The 24,259-nt window shown below is 36.0% G+C and overlaps 9 protein-coding genes across 9 annotated transcripts; 2 read left to right on the top strand and 7 right to left on the bottom strand.

Moving 5' to 3' along the window:
- Nucleotide 1: 1 nt before the first annotated feature.
- On the bottom strand, nucleotides 2–5,757 carry LOC100638771 (inverted formin-2-like). Its single transcript, XM_019996383.1, has 13 exons — nucleotides 5,306–5,757; nucleotides 5,126–5,241; nucleotides 4,866–5,025; nucleotides 4,684–4,717; nucleotides 4,496–4,631; nucleotides 4,149–4,371; nucleotides 3,462–4,084; nucleotides 2,861–2,946; nucleotides 1,247–1,347; nucleotides 1,106–1,176; nucleotides 876–1,054; nucleotides 534–819; nucleotides 2–480 (listed from the first exon to the last, which is right to left on the bottom strand). The coding sequence occupies exons 1-13, from the start codon at nucleotides 5,664–5,666 to the stop codon at nucleotides 124–126; spliced, it is 2,733 nt and encodes a 910-aa protein (XP_019851942.1). The 5' UTR covers nucleotides 5,667–5,757; the 3' UTR covers nucleotides 2–123.
- A 101-nt stretch (nucleotides 5,758–5,858) lies between these two features.
- LOC105312751 (complex I assembly factor TIMMDC1, mitochondrial-like) lies at nucleotides 5,859–6,960 on the bottom strand. The gene is made up of 7 exons (XM_011405632.2): nucleotides 6,872–6,960; nucleotides 6,663–6,828; nucleotides 6,520–6,608; nucleotides 6,408–6,475; nucleotides 6,285–6,363; nucleotides 6,123–6,236; nucleotides 5,859–6,066 (listed from the first exon to the last, which is right to left on the bottom strand). Exons 1-7 carry the CDS (start codon nucleotides 6,931–6,933, stop codon nucleotides 5,958–5,960), a joined length of 687 nt encoding a protein of 228 aa, XP_011403934.1. The 5' UTR covers nucleotides 6,934–6,960; the 3' UTR covers nucleotides 5,859–5,957.
- Nucleotides 6,961–7,001: 41 nt separating this feature from the next.
- On the bottom strand, nucleotides 7,002–11,602 carry LOC109581908 (uncharacterized). Its single transcript, XM_019996386.1, has 6 exons — nucleotides 11,498–11,602; nucleotides 8,476–8,799; nucleotides 8,112–8,429; nucleotides 7,792–8,067; nucleotides 7,111–7,740; nucleotides 7,002–7,056 (listed from the first exon to the last, which is right to left on the bottom strand). Exons 1-6 carry the CDS (start codon nucleotides 11,550–11,552, stop codon nucleotides 7,031–7,033), a joined length of 1,629 nt encoding a protein of 542 aa, XP_019851945.1. The 5' UTR covers nucleotides 11,553–11,602; the 3' UTR covers nucleotides 7,002–7,030.
- A 149-nt stretch (nucleotides 11,603–11,751) lies between these two features.
- On the bottom strand, nucleotides 11,752–13,487 carry LOC109581904 (uncharacterized). Its single transcript, XM_019996379.1, has 5 exons — nucleotides 13,144–13,487; nucleotides 12,791–13,099; nucleotides 12,419–12,739; nucleotides 11,872–12,357; nucleotides 11,752–11,822 (listed from the first exon to the last, which is right to left on the bottom strand). Exons 1-5 carry the CDS (start codon nucleotides 13,472–13,474, stop codon nucleotides 11,797–11,799), a joined length of 1,473 nt encoding a protein of 490 aa, XP_019851938.1. The 5' UTR covers nucleotides 13,475–13,487; the 3' UTR covers nucleotides 11,752–11,796.
- Nucleotides 13,488–14,063: 576 nt separating this feature from the next.
- On the bottom strand, nucleotides 14,064–15,471 carry LOC109581909 (uncharacterized). Its single transcript, XM_019996388.1, has 5 exons — nucleotides 15,264–15,471; nucleotides 14,645–15,206; nucleotides 14,505–14,598; nucleotides 14,308–14,457; nucleotides 14,064–14,252 (listed from the first exon to the last, which is right to left on the bottom strand). Exons 1-5 carry the CDS (start codon nucleotides 15,449–15,451, stop codon nucleotides 14,197–14,199), a joined length of 1,050 nt encoding a protein of 349 aa, XP_019851947.1. The 5' UTR covers nucleotides 15,452–15,471; the 3' UTR covers nucleotides 14,064–14,196.
- A 360-nt stretch (nucleotides 15,472–15,831) lies between these two features.
- On the bottom strand, nucleotides 15,832–17,276 carry LOC109581910 (uncharacterized). The gene is made up of 5 exons (XM_019996389.1): nucleotides 17,039–17,276; nucleotides 16,396–16,963; nucleotides 16,252–16,345; nucleotides 16,054–16,203; nucleotides 15,832–16,003 (listed from the first exon to the last, which is right to left on the bottom strand). Exons 1-5 carry the CDS (start codon nucleotides 17,230–17,232, stop codon nucleotides 15,966–15,968), a joined length of 1,044 nt encoding a protein of 347 aa, XP_019851948.1. The 5' UTR covers nucleotides 17,233–17,276; the 3' UTR covers nucleotides 15,832–15,965.
- Nucleotides 17,277–17,654: 378 nt separating this feature from the next.
- Nucleotides 17,655–18,338, bottom strand: LOC100641551 (uncharacterized protein C12orf45 homolog). The gene is made up of 4 exons (XM_003386567.3): nucleotides 18,256–18,338; nucleotides 18,144–18,209; nucleotides 17,918–18,057; nucleotides 17,655–17,867 (listed from the first exon to the last, which is right to left on the bottom strand). The coding sequence occupies exons 1-4, from the start codon at nucleotides 18,311–18,313 to the stop codon at nucleotides 17,748–17,750; spliced, it is 384 nt and encodes a 127-aa protein (XP_003386615.1). The 5' UTR covers nucleotides 18,314–18,338; the 3' UTR covers nucleotides 17,655–17,747.
- LOC100638900 (protein DENND6B-like) lies at nucleotides 18,292–22,992 on the top strand. Its single transcript, XM_011405633.2, has 22 exons — nucleotides 18,292–18,625; nucleotides 18,879–18,917; nucleotides 18,977–19,019; nucleotides 19,103–19,215; nucleotides 19,424–19,555; nucleotides 19,607–19,661; nucleotides 19,974–20,053; nucleotides 20,101–20,172; nucleotides 20,700–20,746; nucleotides 20,794–20,854; nucleotides 20,898–20,959; nucleotides 21,003–21,098; nucleotides 21,144–21,229; nucleotides 21,283–21,351; nucleotides 21,440–21,507; nucleotides 21,558–21,593; nucleotides 21,645–21,701; nucleotides 22,086–22,139; nucleotides 22,185–22,294; nucleotides 22,409–22,511; nucleotides 22,592–22,666; nucleotides 22,713–22,992. The coding sequence occupies exons 1-22, from the start codon at nucleotides 18,383–18,385 to the stop codon at nucleotides 22,851–22,853; spliced, it is 1,842 nt and encodes a 613-aa protein (XP_011403935.1). The 5' UTR covers nucleotides 18,292–18,382; the 3' UTR covers nucleotides 22,854–22,992.
- A 70-nt stretch (nucleotides 22,993–23,062) lies between these two features.
- On the top strand, nucleotides 23,063–24,163 carry LOC100631784 (carbonic anhydrase 2). Its single transcript, XM_003386575.3, has one exon. The coding sequence runs from the start codon at nucleotides 23,105–23,107 to the stop codon at nucleotides 23,990–23,992; it is 888 nt and encodes a 295-aa protein (XP_003386623.1). The 5' UTR covers nucleotides 23,063–23,104; the 3' UTR covers nucleotides 23,993–24,163.
- Nucleotides 24,164–24,259: the final 96 nt, after the last annotated feature.

A 24,259-nucleotide genomic window follows, 5' to 3' on the forward strand; every position in this document is an offset into this window, starting at 1 on the left:
ATCTTGTTCATTTTAAAAATACATTCTTATAGTGGTACAAATTACAATCTAAAGTTAAAGGAGTGGGTTTTAGATATAGCAGTAGGTATATTATACTATCATTGCTTGTGTGGAGTGTGTTAATTAAGGTTCTTCCTCATTAACGGAGGCTAATGGTACGTCGGTTAGTCTTTCTCTGTCTTCTTGGGATATTTGAGAAGCACGTCTTTTCTTGTAATATGCTTCACTTTTCAAAATAACATCTTGAAGTCGCTTGAGTCCATCATGATTTAAGGAGCTCCTCCTTCTTGAGTGAGACTTGTTAGTTGTGCGGAGAGAAGTTCCTTCCTTTATTTCTTGGAGGAGCTGATCAACAAGACAATGTTCTTCATTAGTTGATGATATTGAGTTTGTTTTGTTTTTAGTTTTCTTATGTTGGTTGGTTCTTTGTTCCTCTCTCTTCTTTGCCTCTGCTTCTAGTATTGCCCTTTGCTTGTTTTCCTAGCCCATACATGACACACAGTGACTTTCATCAATAAACTTCTCTACCTTACCTTAATGGCCTTTTCATACTCAAGGAAGAATCCAAAGAGTTCTGAGAGGCACACGTTAAGATTAAAGCTCTCACTATCCTCACAGAAATAATCAGCTGTTTGCTTTGAAAGGTCATGAACATTCTCTAAAGCAAAACGAAGATCAACAACTTCCTCTTCTGCTTCAAGTAAGAATGACTCCAGCTGGTCCTGAAGGTCCCCCGGGGACTCCTTGATCTTCTTACGCAATCCTTTGATTTGGCTGTCAATATGTGTCACCTGCTCAGTCAAATACTCAAGACTCGTCCTTAAAAATTAATAACTATGAATAATCTATGGTAATAGGAGGAGTCACTGCTTTACTTGCTTGCTTCTTCAAGATGTGGTAGCTGTTCCCTCCATTTTGAGACGTCAGGAAGCTGTTGATCAAAGAGGCCAGTAATGTAATGGAGCAATGACATATTTGACTTGTTGGCTCGAGTATCCTTTAACTTTTGCAGTGAAGATATTGTGAAACCAAATGCCGAACCAGCATGACCACCCTAAATATAAGAATTAATACTAATTATTTTAATATTATTATCTGTGCTTACTGCATTAATAACATTCCCGGTTACCAAGGCAACATAGCATATGTCACGGATAGAAGACGAATCTAATACCTCTGTAAATAAATAAATTAATAAATAAATAAATAAATAAAATGTAAATAAATAAGTAGTCTTCAAGTTAACCTGATATTGCCATTCTCAATGTATTTATAACTTGCTTCAATTCAGTTTGTCTCTCACTATATTCCAGCCTAACCTTCATTGCCTCAATGCGTAGTGTGTAACTATAAAAATCAAAAAAATACCAAAGAATTCTGATGCATATAAACGGTTTTATGTTGTGCAGAAAGTTTGAACTAATTCTGATTAAAACTAAATTTTTTATGATTTTTAAAAGTTACTCCAAACTCAGATCAAAGTCCCTGTATTCAGGCCAAATTTCACCAAAAATGAAAAGTAAAGAATCCTCCAATTTTATTACATTTTCTGATACATATACATGCACTTATGCTGTGTAGAAAGTTTGAGTTGATTCCAATCAAAATTAGATTTTTTACAATTTTTTAAAGTTGCTCCAAAATAGGACAAAAGTCCCTGTACTATAGTACAGGGATTTTTCAAAAATTTCACAAAAATTGACAGATAGAAAATTCCTCAATTTTATTACATTTCCTGATGTATATACATGTACTTATGCAGTGTAGAAAGATGGAGCTGATTCCAATCAAGTTTGGATTTTTTTATGATTTTTTGAATTTGCTCAAAAATCGGACAAAAGTCCCTGTACTATAGTACATGGTCTTGGGCAAATTTTGCCAAAAATGTCAAGGTGAGAATTCTCCAATTTTATTACATTTTCTGATACATATGCATGTCCTTATGTTGTGTAAAAAGTTTGAGTTAATTCCGATCAAAATTAGATTTTTAACAATTTTTTAAAGTTGCTCCAGAATAGGACAAAAGTCCCTGTATTTTTCAAAAATTTCACAAAAATTGACAGATAGAAAATTCCTCAATTTTATTACATTTCCTGATGCATATACATGTACTTATTCAGTGTAGAAAAATTGAGCTGATTCTGATCAAGTTTGGATTTTCTATGATTTTTTAAAGTTGCTCAAAAATTGGACAAAAATCCCTGTACTATAGTACAGGGACTTTTGTAAAATTTCACAAAAATTCACAAGTAAAAATTTCTCAATTTTATTACATTTCCTGATGCATATACATGTACTTATGCTGTGTAGAAAGCTGGAGCTGATTCCGATCAAGTTTGGATTTTTTATGATTTTTTGAATTTGCTCAAAAATCGGACAAAAGTCCCTGTACTATAGTACAGGGATTTTTGTAAAATTTCACAAAAATTGACAAGTAAAAAATTCCTCAATTTTATTACATTTCCTGATGCATATACATGTACTTATGCTGTGTATAAAGATGGAGCTGATTCCAATCAAGTTTGGATTTTTTATAATTTTTTAAAGTTGCTCCAAAATCGGACAAAAGTCCCTGTGCTATAGTATATGGTCTTGAGCAAATTTTGCCAAAAATGTCAAGGTGAGAATTCTCCAATTTTATTACATTTTCTGATACATATACATGCACTTATGCTGTGTAGAAAGTGTGAACTGATTCTGATAAAAATTAGATTTTTTTGTGTATGTTTGAAGTTACTTAAAAATCAGATCATGCATTGAAACTATTGAGAGACTTCTTAAGCAGACGGTACAAATAAGCAGAGAGTACAAACAGTGCTTGGGTTTATGTGTAATTCAATGCACCACTGTTAACTGTCACCTTTTAACTTGTAAAAGTTGAAGAAAAAAATCCTCGGGTGTTCCAAGCAAAGACCTCTGTCCATCAAAAGACTTCAATAGCTCAACCTATTGCAATACAATAACCAAATACTGGTAATACAACTGGTTAATGATACTGGTAATACAACTGGTTAATGATACTGGTAATACAACTGGTTAATGATACTGGTAATACAACTGGTTAATGATACTGGTAATACAACTGGTTAATGATACTGGTAATACAACTGGTTAATGATACTGGTAATACAACTGGTTAATGATACTGGTAATACAACTGGTTAATGATACTGGTAATACAACTGGTTAATGATACTGGTAATACAACTGGTTAATGATACTGGTAATACAACTGGTTAATGATACTGGTAATACAACTGGTTAATGATACTGGTAATACAACTGGTTAATGATACTGGTAATACAACTAGTTAATGATACTGGTAATACAACTGGATATGATACTGGTAATACAACTGGTTAATGATACTGGTAATACAACTGGTTAATGATACTGGTAATACAACTGGTTAATGATACTGGTAATACAACTGGTTAATGATAATGGTAAAGGTACTTACTGTTGTTTTGCTAGGGAGTAGTTTAGCTAAAGCATTAAGCTGTTCAATACTGATCTTAGTGTATTGGCCATCCTTTATAATATCAACTATACTGGTATTGTCCAGTTTAAACTGCTTCAGGAATATACTGACATTAAGACTAGCTTTAGTATCCAGTAAACTAACAACAGAAGGCGAGGGCTTAAGAGGAGTGGTGGTATCCATGCTTCGCTGATTCATCACTCCTTTACGAGCAAACAATTCTTCAAGTTCATCAAACTTGATGTTCACTTTTGGTTGGAGGGAGAGGTTGGTCGATACCTCCCAAAGTGTACCTGACCTTGTTGCTAAGTGTTGGGGTATCTTTTGCCAATTAAGCTTCTTCATGCTCTTACTGGGGGTGTAGGACCTGGCCATGTCTAATATAGAAGAGGTCCTTTGTAAAGGAGGATGAACCAGTAATGGACTATTGGACGATACATGAGGGAGGGGCGGGGCTTGAGGAGGAGGGGGCAGAGCTTGGGGAGGAGGAGGTGGTGGGGGAGGAGCCTGGGGAGGAGGGGGTGGAGCCTGAGGTGGTGGGGTGAGTGGGTCTGGTGATGAGGTGTCAAAATGAGGAGATTCCTCTTCAAATATTGTTGGAGCTAAACAATAAACAACACAATTAATAATAATAATAATAATAATAATAATAGTGATAATAATTACCAGCAGTAGTACTGGTTCTTCTAGCTTTAACTGCCTCAGTTATCAGTTCAAGTGATTTCCTACGGAACTCTTCAATCCTTTGAGGTTCGTTCATCAGTACAGTTCTTTGTGTCAGTTCTTCAAGGAGTGTCCATATCATTCCAGCATCAGTGGATCCCCTTTCAATCAGTACCATACTCTGGAGTATGTGTAGCAGGTTCAATACTTGTGGTGTACCCAGGACCTGTCAGTGTATGTACATGTTGTTATTATTATACAATAAATCATGATAATAAATAATAATAAATAATAATAAATAATAATAAATAATAAAAAATAATGCGTGTAAGCGTGTGTTGCTGCAGTACCTTCTCATACACAGTGTGGAACATTTCTTCTGGTGACTGTAAGTCGATTCCTTGTTCTACCAGTAACTGACTATCAGAAGCATTGGAATCCTCAAAGACGTCAAGTTGTGTTATTAATGACTCACAAGAACTGCTCCTTTAGTCAATAAAAAGTAATTGTAATAATTATTGCATTGTCAAAAACTTACTTGAACCTGTTCAACTCTTCCTGGAGGTTGAGTGCTGCATTGAATACAAAGGAGGATGGTATGTTAATTAAAGTATGATTTGACTAAATCAATACATAAATTGAATTCCAATTGCATACATGGATGAAGCTACATGTTATCAATTAAATCAGACACTAGGCAACTGTGAAATGAAGTCATACCTAGTAGTTCATTGCGGAGGTGAACTCTGGCCTCAAGCCCCACTGATCCTGCTATCAAGCAATTGATGAATGCTAACACACAAGCAGCATACTCATCAGTTTCACTCGACTGCAATTCCTCAATCAGTTTACTGAAGTGATGTCTGAGACCATTAAACACCTAATAACCATTAATAACAGTTCATGCACCATTAGTACCGGGAGTGTATCAGTATTGCTATGATAAAGAAAGGATCCATTACTAATGGCTACTACTGCACCTTATAATGCTTCAATGCTCCAAGGACAACATACAGACCTTCATCAGAATATATAGACACTGCACTTAGCATCTCAAATATGTGCATCTTCACCAGTGGAATATTAGTATTCAACTCTACACAACAAAGAACGTTAGATAACAATCAGTATATAATCATCACCTCCTGTTTATCACTCACCTTCAATCAGTATGTTAGTAAAGTTCTTGTCAGAGTGGATTATAAACTCAAGTCCAACTTGTGAGTTCATGACTGCTTTGATGCAATCGACACAGTCCAGTAGTTTGACAGTACCGGCAATGGAGTCCAGTCCTGAGTTCTCAAGTCCCTGGAGTCCCTCAAAGAGAGCAAAGAGGCCTCCTTCCTCAATGAAGGACTCCATCCAGGCAGGATCAGCATTGACTAGCTTCTTCTTAACACCAGAAAAATTCAAGCCTCTTTGGAAAATGGTAATACAGAGTTCAGGCTCAGCTCCTTCAAGAGATTCTGTCTTTCCTTCAAAAGGAACACCTGAGATTTGCCTCACTGCCCGTGCAAACATAACTACTACTCTATTACACTGTATGGGCTATTGGCTCAAGAATCCAAGCAGTTGACAAACAAGACCATGTATGAATGCAAAGGAAAAGGTGGGGCTGCCAGTGAGATATAAAGATACAATTTAAGGATATTCATAAGTTGTTAATAGGACTGACATGTTTACTGTCAGTCGTAAATAACATTGAACAAGTAATTAAGACTCTTTGACGTGTAACAAAAGTGACATCAGCAACTAATGAATATATTGCTTAGCTATTATTATTATTATTATTATTATTATTATTATTATTATCTATTTAGAATTCTTTACTTCATAATAAGTTTTCAGAGACTTTGTTGATGATTCATCATCAACATCAAGATTGTCCATTACTTCACTAATCACATCCAATCTATCATCCCTACATTATAAACAGGCAGTGTCTCTCTTCAATCTATAGTACTGGTCATTTCTTACCAAGTTCTCTCTCTCTTTCTTCTTGCTTCCAATACTTGCTCTATGCGTTTCTGTCGTTTCTCTTCACTGACCAACAGCCAGTCCAGCCCATGGAATACTACAGCAAACGGAGTCCTGCACACAAGGAGGATCAATCAATTGGTAGATAATGAATATAATTACGTTACTAATAGTCCTAATGTCATTCCTCCAATTGATGGTTTAATGCCATACCTTACTCTAAAGAGGAGTCCAGTCACACCTGTACAATGGTAAGACATTTCATACTATCAATGTTTGTTATACCTCCGGACGCAATCATATTTAACATGTCATCTTTATTTCGATAGACAGACAATAAAATATCACAGCCGCTAAAGAGAAGGTCAAGGTTGGTTAGTTAAAAGTCATCGAGTACCTAAACAAAGCAACAAAAGCTCCCATCTTATAGCCCCACTTGAGACCTTGACGCAAGAAACCTAGTGCAGCTGCACCGTGCATCTCTCTCTGTGGAGTATTGTATACACAAACAAATAAAGAAACACTTTTGTATACACTTACATGAGCTTGGATGGGGTGTTGGTATTTAGTATTATGATTCATGGCTATATACTTATCACCAGAGTGCCTGGCACCAATCAGTCCACCAAACAGGAATCCAAAGGCAGTAGCCACAAACACTGCATTAGACCATGCTTCTATTTCCTCTGGCGGCCTTGAACCATTACTATCAGGAGGTTAGACTCATACACTGTGCCTATTGTTACTACCTTAACTTAAAAAGAGATTGAACTCTTTTCCACCCTGAACCCTCGCCTGAACCATCCGCCATGTCTACATGTGGTTAGTCCCACCTTTTAGTTTTACATCAATGAATAATAATAATAACAATAATTAAATTAAATAATAATATTATTAATGATTTGTCTTTAAATTTTACATCTTGTTGAACAACCTGAAAAATAAGTTTAATCATCATCATCATCATTATCATTATCAAGGAACTCACTGCACACTTGGTTTCGGCTCTCAACTACAGTTTCCTGACAGTAGTAGTCAGGTCCTGATATTATCATAAAGTTGTTTGATATTGATTGTGAGAAGGTTCCTATGCTAGGATTGCTAGTCGTTCCTGTTCTCCAAATGCTACAGCTATCACAAGTGACAAGGACTTTAGCAGCAATTGTACTGTAGGACATCTTTTTTGACTTTTCTTTTCCTGCAGTCTTTATACTCTTAGTCTTAGTCCTACTCTTAGTCCTACTCTTAGTCTTAGTCTTGGTCTTAGTCTTAGTCCTACTCTTACTCTTAGTCTTAGTCTTACTCTTAGTCTTAGTCTTAGTCTTTGTCCATCTTGTTTTTGTCTTTGATTTTGTCTTCTTTTTTGTTTTTGATTTTTTGTGCTTTCTTGTCTTCTCTGTTGCTGTTCTTTTTGATTTTTTGGTTTTACTTCCTTTACTACTTGTTCTGGTTGATTCCTCGATCACTTCAGTGCTCAGTATACTTGCATCAACTGCACTGCAGGTATTCAATACACCAGTGGAACCAATGACATCATTTATCATTGTACTAAGATCTGCATCTTCTGCTTTAGTTACAGTTAACTGTATCGTATATCCAAATGATGGTTGGCATTTATCTATAATAATAATTAATAACACAATAATAATAATGATATGCTTGTACATACTGATAATGCTTCCGATTGATGGTAAGTATATCACATTGTGAAGTGGCTGTCGACTATTAGCAACAATCCTTACATCACTCAGTTCCCTAGTATCAGGAAGTATTGCTTGAGGCTCTGATACTTGTTTCTTAATGATCAGCCCTACTCTTGTTTGCTGATAGACTGAATAATGAGATAAGAGATTCATTGGATCCTTAACTCCATCCCATCTCAGCAATACTTCATTATCTTGTTTCTTAATGATAGTAAGTACAGTAGGTGTACTTATATTTGAGTCTACATTCAATAAACATCATTATTATGATTAATAGTTTAAATACCTTTTAATATGCAGTTAAAAGAGCCCTGACCTCCAGCATTAGAGACAGTACATTGAATATCATAAGGAGGTGTTAAGAATGGTACAAGGTAACCAACAGAGACTTTAGCTAGAGGCTCTGGCATATAACTAGATAAAATGATGATCTCTTTGGCTGCTTGTCTTAACACTTGTTGAGGACTGTCTTTTATAAAGCAGTTAATGTGTGATGGTGCTCCCCGTTCTATCCATGATGTCATTATGATTACATACATCTCTTGGTAGGGAAAGATACTTTCCAGTATACAAGAATGCTCCTTAATGTAAGGTGCTGGTGATTCTAAAAGTGAATTAAATCAGTGATAATGATCATCAAAATATCTTACCTTGCTCTAATGCTATCCATACATGCTGTTCATCAATTGTTCCATCAACAGTGCTGTCTTTCACTTTACAAGTATATACTCCGGCAGTCTTTTTTATCAAATGAAGGGGGAGCATTAATGAATACTGACTGTTGTTTAATAGATTGGTTCCTGCAATAAGTGAGTGTATTGTATCTCCACTTGGTAGGATCCACAATAAACTGGAATCATTATGTTTCTCAGTATTGACACAATGAAGTTGCCCTCCATCACTTAAATCATCAATTGTTAGTTGATGATAGTCTTTTATGAAGCCTCTACTCCTCACAAATATCCCTGCTTTACCTGCCAATTGACACATTACATAAAATTATTAACATGTCTAAAACTTGAAAAATTAAAAACCCATTGAATGTATTATATTGTATTTACAAGTACATGTATACATGCAATAAAAAATGTAATAAAACTGGAGAACTCTCTAATTTTATTTTCAGCAAAAATTTGGTCAAAATTCCTGTTCAGTGAAAATTTCAAAAATTGGATAATTTTTTAAATGGCCATTGCTTCTTAATTTTTTATCAGAATTGACTCAACATTTTAAATTTGTATAAGAACATTATTATCTATCAAAAAATGTAACAAAAATTTGGGGTAATTTTGAAGCCATTTTTTGGAAAAAACCATGGACTATAGCCTTGGGTATTTTTCAGATTTTTGGCATGTAACTCGAAAAAATGAAGTCAGAATCAGCTCAAACTTTCTACACAGCATAAGGACATCAATCTGTATCAGAAAATGTAATAAAAATTTGGGGGGGATTTCAGAGCCATTTTTTGGAAAATACCATGGACTAAGCATAAAAAATTTAAAAAAACAAGATGAAGTAGGATTCCGAACGACCAACGAAAATACGAAATGAAAATCCTACTTGTGACGCAAATTCTACTCTACATTGTACTTGTTTGTGTTGATTTTTTAAATAATATTTCGTATTTTCGTTGGTTGTTCGGAATCCTACTTCATCTTGCTTTTTTTAAATTTTTTATGTTCTTGTTTGTGTTGATTTTTTAAATAATATTTATAGTATTTCTTTAGTTGCAATTGTAATACTTGTTGATTTTACACAAACAATAATTTTCTTTATTATTATTATCATTGTTATAACATTTATGAGAGACAGCATTGAATAGACATGCTGAAGGAATATCAACTATACTGATGACAAGTGAAACTAATACTAGTCTTAACACAAGTCCTTGTTCAAGAATCTGTGAGCTAAGAGTGTCCATCTTCCCTGCTATGCCTGTTCTTCCAGGCTGTTGTCAAGTTCATAATTATTATTGCATATCATAAGTCATAACATTAATTAATTGTTTGTTTTTTTTAATAAAATTAAATAACACACTTGATAAAACAGTAACATGTAAAATCAATACCTTCTTTTAGCTGGAAACCTCCACTAAAGTATTGCAGTAAGTTGATTCCAAGCATAGCTTAGTAAAAAATAAATTGCTTCTTCCAGAGCTGCAGATCTTAGTGGTGGGCGATATATCGATATTTTATCGATACAAACGATATTTTACGGTATCGATTCGTATCGGTATCGAAATTTTGAAGGAATCTGGATCGATACGTTGACCACGCCCATTTATTATGGTTATATAATATTAATAATGAAATATTTAATAAGTTAATGACGTATAATACACACACGTGGATACACGTGCATGAAAACATCGATGAAAACAGTCAATAATAAGGGGTGTGACTCCATAGGTGTGGTCTAAATATCGTATCAAAACTGTATCGATACTCTCGATATGAGCTGATATCGATCGGTATCGTATCGAATTCATTTTGGCCAGTATCGCCCACCACTAGCAGATCTGCATCTGAGCATGCGCGACCACACCCAAATTTTGGAGCACATGGCAAGCTTCTTTAATTAACAAAATGGCGGCATGTAGCTAAGATGGCTCGATCCAGCAGTCACAGTATCACCTTTTCCTTACTTGAAGAATGATCTGATGGGACATGGACCTGCGCATAGACTGTTGGAGTAGATTGGTGTAAGAATTATTCTTGTAGCACCAACTGATACTGAGATACACACCGACAACTGGATTGACAGGACTTGATTATGAAGATGATGATGAAGATGAAAAAAGGTGGCTGAACAAAACGGCCGGTTCGCCGATTTTTGACTTTTCGCTTAGACAAGGTCTAGAGCCACGCTAGTGGTACCATTGGAGTCCTCTGGTCAAGATAAGGTCCTCTATAAAGTCTGGTAAGCATAGGAGCTCGTTTTCCCGGTATAGCAAGGCTGCAAAAGTCGTGGCAGCCATTTTGTTTGGGGTGAATCCTACTTAGTAACGCTACCGCGTTACTAATAGCCTTGGGTATTTTTCAGATTTTTGGCATTTTCTTAAAATGGCCGTAACTCCGAAAATTGAAATTGGAATCAGCTCAAACTTTCTACACAGCATAAGGACATCAATATGTATCAGAAAATGTAATAAAGAGTTGGAGTGATTTTTTGGTCATCTTTTGGAAAATACCATGGACTATAATAGCCTTGGGTATTTTTCAAAATTTTGGCATTTTGAAAAAATGGCCATAACTCAAAAAATTGAAGTCAGAATCAGCTCAAACTTGCTACACAGTATAAGGACATCAATATGCATCAGAAAATGTAATAATAATTTGGAGTGATTTTTTGGCCATTTTTTAGAAAAAACCATGGACTATAGCCTTGGGTATTTACCAAACTTTTGGTGTTTTCTTAAAATGGCCGTAACTCAGAAAATTTAAGTCAGAATCAGCTCAAACTTTTTACACACCATATGGGCATCAATATGTATCAGAAAATGTAATAAAAATGTGATAATGTTATTTTAGACAATTTACTACAGTCTATAGCCTGTTCCTATGCACTTTGATTTATGACTATAAAAGAATTGTCTATTTACTTGTACATGATACATTACAGAGTGATAGATCATAGTAACTCATTGGGTACATTACAAAGCAATGAGATTACCTGAAGCTCCTCCATATAGCAGTGCACCTAGTAACAGCATCATGTAATACTTCATCTTCTTCTCTGCTCTAACTAACTCTGTTTGGGTGTGTAGGCTCAAGTTAATTTGATATTATCATTATTTGCTGACAGTACTGCCCCACACTGCTTACTCTGCCCTTCAATGCTATGTACACAATATGTAGGAGGGCACACACCCTAAGCTCTAATTTTCTGTTTAATTTAATTATCATCATCAAATATTACAAAATATCCACATAATCATAACTCTTTGTGTGTGTGTGTGTGTATGATTATGACTAGTTGAAACAGTCTCTGTGGCAGTCTAAAAATAAAATGTTATTATTATTTCAACAATTAATACTTGTACTTACCACATTGACCAAATTCATTTGCTGCTCTTTGGTTACAATAATATGAGGAGGTACTTTCAATCTTGACTTTACCAACCAATGACACTCCTCTTACAATGACTGATACTGATCTACATTGATATATCTTTCCTCTTGTTTTACTTTTATTTTTTGACATTTTTAGTTTGTTTTTTGCTTTTGAAGACATTCTTGCTTGCCTTCTCTTTTCTCTTAGACATTTCTGACAAAATATAAGAGATTTTATTTTTATTCTTGATCCTTTTGGAGTTTTTGTCTCCATATTCTGAAAGTCACAGGTAAACTTCATGATTTTTGGTTCAAGTAGGACACTGCAATTTTTAAATTCTCTTTGTTGGAGTTCAGCAACAGTCTTTACTACCTCAAGGAAGAAGTTCTCATTTTGTTTTGTGATATTGTTACAAATATCATCATCAGTATTCTTTAGATCAATGTCTAAATAATATCCAGTAGCAGTTTCACACTGAACTATAATACAACAAACAGTATGAGTATATAATCACTGCAAAGCATGGGGAGTAGCTCATACCTGGTTTTATTACTGAAGTGTCACTGACTACAGGTAATGGAGTTATTCTGGCCATTGTCTGTTGATCAAATGCTGCCACAATCACTTGGTATGACACATATTCTGTGAGACCTCTCACAATAGCACTAGTGTCTCCAATAATGCTACCAGTGATTAGACCGGTCCTATCTGATGGCTCGCTTGTGAAGATTCTTGCAAATACTTGATAAAAGAGGTTGGAGGCCTGGCTGGTTTCTGAAGGAGACCATTCAATGGTAGCTGATGATGTGTCATTGGATAATCTCATTGCTTTTGTGATAACTGGCAGTGATTGAGAGATACCTGCAGTAAAGAGAACATGTTATTTCGTTATTATATGAAACGTGGTTATACTTTTGAGTGTACACCTCAATACATCATTTCCATCAGTGTTAACAGCAGAGCATCCAACAAACCCATTGGTATCATTTAGTGGAGGAACAATTGAAATATTAAACAATTTAAATAGAGTCATTCTTGTGGGAGAGAGTGTTTTACTTACACCTCTGAACTCTGCTATTTCTACTCCAGGGCAGGTGTAGTTAGTAACTGCTCCATTGTTTATTTGACCTCCAGCACTTAGTGTTAGTATAGACTGGAATGGATCGATACCAATGATAGAGCAATCGCTTAATGTGGTATTGAAAACTGGAGGTGTATTCTCTATTACAATAATACAAACATGATTGCTCACTGTATATGCTTACCTTTTACAATCCAAACATAATATCTCTCAATGCGACCATCCTTAAAAGGAACAATACATGTATATACACCAGAGAGGAGAAGAGAGGAATCACCAGTTGATGATAGAGACTCCTCATCATTAAGATTGTGTCTACTGATATCAAACAGACCTACTGACTGCAAGCAGACTGACACACTCGTGATATTACTGCTGGTATTTCCACTTGAGAGGATTGTAGCATCAGGTAGTATCCACTGGACAGCATCAGTTGCTTCTATTCCTCCTCTACACCATAGGCCAGTTGAACTAGTGATACTAGCAGCACTTAACTGACTGTAGTCTGGTACCATACCAAACCCATCCAGATATATCAATGATCCTAGACAACAGATCATGATGTACAACTATATATACACTTACTTCTAGTCTGCTCTTTAGACTCATGCAGTAGGGCCAGCAGCAGTAAGAGGAACAGACTGCTGAATTTGATCATCATTTTCATAATCATGCAAATACTCCTGTCTCTCTTGAGACAGTTCAATGGCCCATCACTGTTATAAAGGGCATGTGGACTAGGACCCACCCATAATGTGCTGAGGATTAGCCAGTGGTCTTCCATTTCCCTTTGACATTGTTTGTATAATTACTCAAAACAATATCGCTTTTCATTGCTACTTTGTTTTATAAAAATAAACGTGGTGATTGTATTGTTATTCCAGACTATCATTCGATGAAAACCAATCACTCACTGTTCTGCTAGTCACAACTGACAACATATTTTGTCAAAACATTAATGGACAGCGTGAGGTAGCTAGTTCAATTTGTTTATTAGTAATGATGCCATCAAAAGAATTAGACTAAATACTAGTGGCATATATTGCTCGTCATTCACGTTACATGTAACTGAAAAGTGCTTTATTAAAGTTTGTTATTTGCTAGTTTAGGACTGCACATTGTTTATGTATTTAGTAATATTGAAACTAAAAAGTTAAAACTGTTTGTTTGTATTTTCCTAAAGTTGCAAAATGTACAACATATACTCACTACCAAAACTAAAAGTTATACTAATGATCTATTTCTTGTAATCTTGTTGGAACTCAAAGTCTCCCATTTGCATTGGTTCCTCAACTAGTAACATAAAGCCAATGCCATTAATGAATATCATATAGCTAGTGGTACGTACCTCCAGTAGGTTGTTCTTCAAAATAAGGTACTTCTTCTCTCATTGAGTATGGGAATAGATCCTGTACCTCTCTTGCAACAGTCCTAGTTGATGCATCACAACTCTTTTGTGCTATTTTTGCCAGAGACAGTATTCCCTTGTATGACTTTACTGTAAAATGAATTAATGTCACTATATGAGATATCATTACACTCTACCTGGAGCTTTGAGACTTTTATATTGATAGTCACCATAAAAATCAAACAATATTCCTGTTGCATCATAAGGAACATGACTGATAGCTTCTGTATACTATAAACAATTTCATTAAATATGTGTGTGTGTGTGTACTGCTTACTTCAATATAATTAGGAGATTGTATCATTCTCTTGTACTCATTCCAAGACAAAGATGAACTTGTTTTGAGGCATTCTCCAATGCCCTCCTCTTCCATTTCATTTGCATTACATGCTATACTTATCTTGAAACCACGCTCTTGTTTAACGGAATTAGATCTAAAAGTGATGAGCATATTGCTAGTGTTGTACGAATAGGTCCTGTTCACAATGCTACCACAGTTATCAGTCAGTGCTTCATTACCACAGATCTCACACTTTTCACCAGTAGCAAGCAATTTAATTTGAACATAGTCAAGACAGATATTTTGATCACCTATTGAGTGTCTCCCTTCAAGTTCAATTGAACTGCTGCCAGTAACGAATCGTGCAAATCTCCCAGGAGGACACTGTATATGGAAATACTCGAGAACATGTGGTTTATAACGACCATTCTCCGAATTGGACCTTAAGGTGATGATATTACCAGCAAGAACAGATGCATGGAGCTCCAGTGTTGCATAGCATCGAAATTCCCAAGTGAAGTAATTGAGATATGGCCAGGCACTGTAAGTAAAGCTCTGACTGCAGTGTGTGTATCAATGAATGAATGAATACTATACAACTCACATTGCAACTTACTTTAATGGAGGTATAGCTGCAGAACTGCAGCTAACAACATCCAAACGATACAAGAGGTTCCAAGCAGAAAAAGAACCAGAAGTTTCCTTTCCAACAACTGATGGTGGCCCACTACCTGGTTGAAAAATCCCAGAAGGTATTCCAGCACAGATAAGAACTAGAGAGAGAAAAACAGAAACAAACAACATAATTATTAGTATGTAACTGATCTTTGAAAGAGTGAGTGGTGAATGCTTGTATTATATAGGGACCACAGGTTGTTGTTATGAATCCACAGTTAGTAATAACTTTAAAACTGAAAGACTTCCTCTATACTATTATAAGCAAATCACTATAAACTAATTGTTATTATTGTTGAGTGTATAATAACTGTTGGTGGGTGGTATGGGATTGACACTAATGGGTAGATATTGTTATGCTTTTGTATGTTTATCTCACCTTTAAATAAGCACTCTTAGTTTCAACTTAATACTTAATACATGACAATATTGTAGAGCTTTATGTGTCATAGGGCAAAGCTATGTAACAGCTACTACGGGCCATTCATAACATGCTGGATTATAGATTATACTCTTTATAATTGTTTGTTGAAATCAAGATACATTAAACTAACAATGAAAGAAAACTATTAAAAACAATCCTCTAATGTCTACTATCTGATGTCTACATGCATGATGTGTGCATGAGTCTCTCTTTAGCTCTTCAGTAAGCATAAGTATCTTCTCCCATTGGTTCCTCATCTAGTAACATAAAGCCAATGCCATTAATGAATATCATATAGCTAGTGTACCTCCAGTGGGTTGTTCTTCAAAATAAGGTACTTCTTCTCTCATTGAGTATGGGAATAGATCCTGTACATCTCTTGCGACAGTCCTCGTTGATGCATCACAACTCTTTTGTGCTATCCTTGCCAGAGACAGCATTCCCTTGTATGACTTTACTGTAAAATGAATTAATGTCACTATATGAGATATCAATTACACTCTACCTGGAGCTTTGAGACTTTTATAATGATAGTCACCATAAAAATCAAACAATATTCCTGTTGCATCATAAGGAACATGACTGATAGCTTCTGTATACTATAAACAATTTCATTAAGTACGTGTGTCTGTGTGTGTGCACTGCTTACTTCAATATAATTAGGAGATTGTATCATTCTCTTGTACTCATTCCAAGACAAAGATGAACTTGTTTTGAGACATTCTCCAATACCCTCCTCTTCCATTTCATTTGCATTGCATGCTATATTTATCTTGAAACCACTCTCTTGTTTTATTGGATCAGATCTAAAAGTGATGAGCATATTGCTAGTGCTGTATGAATAGGTCCTGTTCACAATGCTACCACATTTATCAGTCAGTGCTTCATTACCACAGATCTCACACTCTTCACCAGTAGCAAGCAATTTAATTTGAACATAGTCAAGACAGATATTTTGATCACCTATTGAGTGTCTCCCTTCAAGTTCAATTGAACTGCTACCAGTAACGAATCGTGCAAATCTCCCAGTAGGACACTGTATATGAAAATACTGGAGAATACGAGCAGGATATTCTGTAGATCCAACTTCTTTGTGAGGTCTTATTGGAATAGAAGTGAGTCCATTAGTTGATGAAACGTGATCCTTTTTAGCATCGCAAGCAAACCGCCGCGTGAAGCAGTTTGGGTATGGATTTGCAGCGTATGTGATAGTTTGACTGTGTATGCGTGGGTGTTGTTGAAATAGAAAATGACAATAAAATAAAGTAACACAGTTAACATAATAAACTCACTGTACTGGAGGAATGGGTGCTTCCTTATCGCAATTAACTACATCCAACCGATACAGTATGCACAGTGCTAGTGAATAGAAACCATCAGTGGTAGCTAAACCATTATTGCTTCGCCTCAGGCCCAATGACTGATCATTGCTAGGTGCACCTGAACAAAACAAAGCATGAACAGAGAGCAAAATGACTATCAACATCTTTGAATCTGTCTCTACCGACAAATGAGCTATATTCCTGTGGTACAGGAGTTGTTTATATAGACTCACCGTTTGATGGTTATTAGAGCAGTTGTTTTTTATTAGTTTTGTACACAAAACAATGAAAATGAAAAGTTGTTACAATTGCTCTGCCATCCCACTAAACAAGCAGGTATAGGCATAACAATACCCCAGGGTGTTGACAATACACTCTTGCTTTGTGATTGTAATACAAAGGGTATGTTTTGATTCGTTGTACTTTAGCGCAATGAGCTCATCTGACAGGTTCACTTATTGATATAACGATATTCTTCCTTGATATTGTTATAGAGAAAAAGATGACCTTACAATCATTGTTTTTGTTACTAAGAGACAAAAGATGGACTGGTATATTACACTTTGAGGGTAAATCTAACATCCACTTTAAGATGAAAATTCTCGCCCACTTTGAAGTGAAAACAATCACATATTTTAATTTATATCAGACACAAAACAAAAGTAAAAATGAAAAGTTACTATTTCAATTCTTCAATTTGTAATCCTCTTCTTGAAGGATGCGAAATTTCATCAGGTAAAACTAATATTTGTTTCCTTTCCTCCTCCTCCTCTCCTTCATATTGAACTAATGCTAAATCCTAAAATCAAGTACATTCACAATAAACTATCAAATACAAGCAACACTAACCAACTGAATGCACCTCGCTGCTGAATCTTGTGGAGTCTCAATACTAACTTTCTCATTTCCACCTTCTTTACTAATGGCATCACTCAGCTCTTGATTAGCCCTAGCCAGTGAAGGAAGGAAGGACTTCACTTGAGATAAAGCTAAAGGAGGGACAGATAGAAAACCTTATGTATACTCTCTCCACAAGTATAATTAATAGGAGGGTATGAGTACATTGGTTGCTAACTTGAGCTTCTTTCAATTTTAAATGTCTTTAAATGTTTATTTTCGTCTCCATTTATTAATGGAACTCCTGGAATGAATCATAATAGTTAAATACGATGGATCTCTGGTCTAACCAGGTCCAACTGGCTTCTTTAAAAGCTCTTTAGAAATCCTCTGCTTTCTTTCAGCCATTGGCACTACACGTGGGTAGAGGGAGGGGCTTGAATCAAGCCCCTCCTATTTTACCCCTCCCACTTCAAAATGGCTACCAGTAGTGAAGAGATGATTATATCAGAGGACAGTGTCCTAGTTGACGAGACCTTGTTGGCTGAAGGATCTCCTAGAAGATTATCAACCAGTCCTTCATCTTCTTCTTTCTCTTCAGAGGAGGAGGAGGAGGGAGCTACTGCTAAAGGAGCCATTGATCAGTTTGGTAATCTCTCTCACTGGATCTCTTGTTTCTGTGTGGTCACCTTTGACCTTGAATTAGGACAAGCCATTGAGGTATGGACTATATTATACATGTACAACTATGTGTATAATACCCTCGTGCTTACCAGAAACTGACCTACCTGTACATGTATTGTACTGTTTACTATTTCTTTCAATTGGGAACAACAAACTCATTAACTATGCATGTAATCATGTACGAGTAGGTAATGTATGTGTGTGTGCTTGTTTGTTCAGGTGTACACTTATGCAGTACCTGTACATTCCATGAACAAGTACATTTTATTTTTTATTATTTTATTTTTAGAGTATTTACCCACCGACTTATCAACTGTCAGATACTGAGGTACTCCTAATTTTTATTCATTAATTAATTAATTAATTTATTTATTTATTTATTTGTAGAAATCTAACGTGTGCTATCTTGCTTTTCCTGACTCTAATTCAGGTTAGATAAACTTACCTTCATATCTCACTCTTTTTTGCTCTTGATGCCCTGCCCCCTGCCCCGCTCCCTGCCACACCCCTCAGGGTGCATGGGTGATACACAGTATCATTTTAGGATTCGTTGTTCCGGTCCTGGGGCAGGAGGGACTTCATTAAAGTTCTCTTCTGATCACATCGGAGCACCTCTTGTTCTAACAGTAAGCAACAGCTCTACTGATACATTATTAGTACATTATTGGTACATTATTAGTAATTTAGTATTACATTATTAGTATATTATTGGTACATTATTGGTACACTATTGGTACATTATTAGTATATTATTGGTACATTATTAGTATATTATTGGTACATTATTGGTACATTATTGGTGCTTGTTAACGTGTATTTCACTTCCTTGTGTAGCCTGATGAGTCTCATTATTACGGGTTTGTCTACTTCAGACAGATAAAGGACTCTGACATTAGGAGAGGATACTTTCAAAAATCACTGGTTCTCCTGTCACGCCTACCTTACATCACGTTCTTCACTTATCTGGTGAACATAATAGTAATAGTGATGATGATGATGATTTAAATTATATTTTAGATTGAAAAATTAGCTCCAGATTTTTTTAAGAATGGACTTCCATCATTAGAAGCTGGTAAGTCCATCCTTGGCCTTGGAGCAACTTTTAAAATTTGTAAAAAAAATCCAATTTTGATCGGAATCAACTCAAACTTTCTATTAAACATAAGAACATGTATATGAATTAGAAAATGTAATAAAATGGAGAATTCTCTCCTTTTCATTTTTGGTGAAATGTGGCCAAAGTCCCTGTACTATAGTACAGGGGCTTTGGTCCTATTTGATATATATACTATCCATTATGATAGTGGAGATACTATCTATTATAATAGAGCAGATACTATCCATTATGATGGAGGAGCTCTCATTGTGTGCTCTCTTTCCTTAGCTTGTCACAACATTAACAAGTGGCCTCCCCCTAGACCTGGACAGCTGCTACAGTTACCTTTATTAGGACAACTAATTTATGTAATTAATAATTAATTGATTGATTAACTTATTATTGATATCTGTAGGTTAGAATTCCATTAAAAACTGACAAGCCGGAATCATCCAATACTATGATGCCTGACACATTGGGAAAATCTGTAAGATATTTCATGTAATAGTTAATACATGGGGCGGTGTGTTCTATCTGATTTATCCGCACGAGCTTCTGGTCTCGTTGCTAAAAATAGCACACTTGGCCTTCGGCCTCGTGTGCTATTTTTAGCGACGAGACCGGAAGCGAGTGCGGATAAATCCGATAGCACACGATGCCACATGTATTAATTGTTTTAGTGTATAGTTCGAGCAAAGATTGCACGTGCTCTGCTATCACTGATATCACACTGCTGCACATTAAATAAATGAGTGTGCTATTTATAATATCACACTGCGGTATTGGTGGGAGTGTTCTGTGGGTTTTATCACAACTGTTAGGCCTTTGATCTTTGCTGCAACTATACATTAAATTCAACATAATGTCCATGCTCAATGTACACTCTCATATTAACACACTATTCACAAGTACCTTGTATACACCTTCCTTATATGTATTGTGACAAATGCCACTAACTATTGCACTATGTAGTGATTATTGATGATAATTATATTGTTATTAATTAATTATTAGTCAGCTATGGTTGTCATACCTTCAGTACACGAACTCAATCTGTACCAGTAAGCTGTTTATTTATTTATTTATTTATTTATTTATTATTGTCAAGAGCATTACAACCTGTTTTATCACATTTTGAATCAATTTGGGAGCTAATCCTTCTTAACGAAGTATGTTAATTAATTGATTATTTAATTAATTGATTATTCATAGCCTCTTGCTGTGATGGGCTCCTCCCCCACACTGTGTGCTAACACTGTGCAAGCACTCGTTAGGTGAGTGGGTGGGTTTATGACCAGCTGTCATTATATCTTACAGTTTGATTCATCCCTTGAGATACAGCACTGACTACAGGCCATACTTTACTATTCATGATTCAGAATTCAAACACTACACCACAAGAACACAGGCCCCGTTAGTAATCTTTAGTAATCTTGATCAGTATACTACCTCTCACAGTCCCCAGGTATTGCTAGGAGCTACTAATCCTTTCTTTACAAAGACACTGGAGCACTGGCCACACTTAATAAAGATTACTGAGTTAGGTGAGAATTATCCATCATATTTTATAAATTAATTTTAAGAGTGTCTCCTTTAGATGATAGACAACCAGTGGCAATGTCAGCAAGAAGAAAGACAATGATTGAATTGACTGACTCTAAACCAGGTACAGCAAATAATGTACTGTCACATGGACCTATTCTCACTCATTGTGTGTGTGTTATACTAGTAGTAATTCTTTCCTTTTTTTAAAGGGTTCTATAGTAAATATAAAAGCCACGTTACTAAGGATAAGCTGTTCATCAAGTTACTCCACTCTAAGGTAGGAGTAGTAAATAATCTGAACCTTTCATTACTAGTGATTTATCACAGACCAGCCTGGGGGGGAAGAGACCATTAGAAGTGCAGGTATTGTATTCAGTTTATTACTGCAACGAGTTATAATCCATTGTTTCACAGAATGCAATGATTAGGAAACACGCCTTAGAGCTGACAACAAACTTCATTATCCCACTGGTACTCCTACTGACTAAATCAATTAGCAACTGTTACTGTACAATCCTGTTTGTACTGTCCTCTAACAGCCCATGACAGTTAATGACAGTTAATGACACAGTCAATTGACTGTAGTCCTAGTGTGTCTAGCCTGTTACATTATTATACTTGTACTAAGAGATAATTCTATTGACTGTTTGTTACTATGATACTAATGACTCTACAAATCTTTATTTACAACTCACAATAGTCCCATCGTTTGAACATAAGAGGTGCTATACAGCATCAGTCACCACATTCCTATTGATGTACTGCCTACTGCCAAATAAATGTATACATGTATTGTAGGTGTATGTACATGTACATGTATTGTAGGTGTATGTGGGTGTATGTGTCTTCCATTAGGAGAGGTACCTAGCAGGACTGATGCCGTTGAAAAGAGATGTGTCACCTTGGAAAGTAAAACAATATTGATAATGTAATAATAATAAATATGGATTGTAGCCACCTCCTAAATTAAAGGACTTTAATGAGGATCAGTTTTTAAAGATGGTTGAAGGAGGAGGCCCACAAATGATGAGTGGACTCAAAGGGAACTGGCTCCCATTATACAGGTGAGTTATTCAACTAACCAGTCCTCCTGGTTTATTTAACTAAAGGAATGTGTTTGCTCAGTAACTGCTGGTATACGTTCCTTCAATTATAATGTCCTTTCTCTGTTTCTTTAGACAGTTTTTACGTTGTCCAAACTTTATTTCTTGGTATTCTGCAAGAAGAGAAGAAGCCAATCAGAAATTAAGATTAATCCACCTCGACATACTCTGCAAAGCTGTGAGGGAGAGAGAGGGAGGAGGGAGGCTGTGATTCAATCATGGCAATACTTTATTCATGTCCTCATTATGGTCTTCTAGGATGTGTTGTTTTGGATGAAAGACAAGCAGGAGATAGAAATAGTTGACTTTCTATTGCAAGTCAAGCACTGCATAGTAAGACTGAAAGAGAAATTATTATCAATAATTGTTTTGGTAACAGTCAACAGCAGCTGTTCATCAACCTCCAGTCTCTAGACAGACAGTACAAACCTTGCAGAGATTAATTCAAAGTGTAATACTTAAGCTACCGGTTGACCTTCAGTCTTGTTTGAAGACAACCTTTGGAGAGAGTCCTTCATGATTGCTGGACTGATGTGTTACATTATAATGTTATCAATTAATTTTACTCAATTTCTACTTGAGTACTTGTGTGGATTATTATTTAGTGGCTATTGTTTGTTTTTCATGTTTTTAGTTGATATAGACTAACTTATTCATTATCTTTTGTGTGGTCTAATCCGGTAGCACTGCCCAATGCTCATGCATATAAATAAGGTAATTGGTAGGAGTTGGGGTGTAGCTGCGAAAATTTCCTTTGCTGACTCTAAAAACATGATGACTCCACTTGCTTTGTCTCTCTTCTTCTTTTTCGGGATAGCCTCTGGTGCTGTTCCATTCAATTATACTAATCAGATTGCTTGGAACAGTCTTTTTGGATCATTCTGCAGTGGGGGCAGACAGTCTCCTATTGATATTATCACTAGGAACGTTCAAGGTGGCAATTCTACACTGACTCCTCTTCGGATGACTAACTGGGACACTAGTGTCAATGGATATGTCCTGAACAATGGCCACACTCTAAAGTTTAGTCCGTCTTCTGCCTCAAGCGAGGCAAGAGTTCAAACTTTCATTTCTACTTACAAGCTTCTCCAGTTTCACTTTCATTGGGGACCTAATAACATGGTAGGCTCAGAGAACAAAGTTAATAATACTTTCTTCAGCGGTGAGCTTCACTTTGTCAATCAGAACGTCAGTGCTGTGAATTCGGTGGGCTCCCAGTTCACTGTTGTAGCAGTATTCCTAACTGCAGATTCATCAGTCCAATACTCTGGCTCTGTATGGGAAAAGCTTACTGAATCTATTCCTGCTTTTAATGCTACCAGATCTATCCAGAGCATAACGTATGAGAGCATGCTCCCAAGCAACTTGAGCTATTACTACTTCCCTGGCTCATTGACCACTCCACTTTGTAACGAGATAGTGGAATGGTTTGTCCTTCAGAATCCAGTCTCTGTCCCAATGGAGTTCTTCAATAAGCTTCGTACCCTCAATGATACCAATGGTGATCCACTCACTCTTAACTATCGTGATGTCCAGCCACTTAACGGTCGCACTGTCTCCGGTTACACCGTTGAATCAGTGAGTGGATCCATTGGTCTAATGTCCACTACCACTGCATTGCTGGCCTTCCTGTTGATTGCCGTTCTTGCCAACTATTAGATATAGCTCAGTTCAGATACAGTTCATCATGTATTGTTTCCAAACTGTTATAGTTTAGTGACTTAAAGTCACACTTTAGAACTTATTAGATGTGCTACCTTTTGTCAAAAGTATTTTTGATAGCTTGTTTATGTCTGAAATTTAGTTATTATGTCTAAAATGTTAAATAAATCTTGCAGGAATGTGTATTGAGATATCACACACCCACACGTCACTAGAGACTGGCACTGCCTTAGCATGCACAAACAACATAATCAGATACCACAA

Source organism: Amphimedon queenslandica, unplaced genomic scaffold (assembly GCF_000090795.2).
Source record: "Amphimedon queenslandica unplaced genomic scaffold, v1.1 AMPQUscaffold_13411, whole genome shotgun sequence".
Lineage (NCBI taxonomy): Eukaryota > Metazoa > Porifera > Demospongiae > Haplosclerida > Niphatidae > Amphimedon > Amphimedon queenslandica.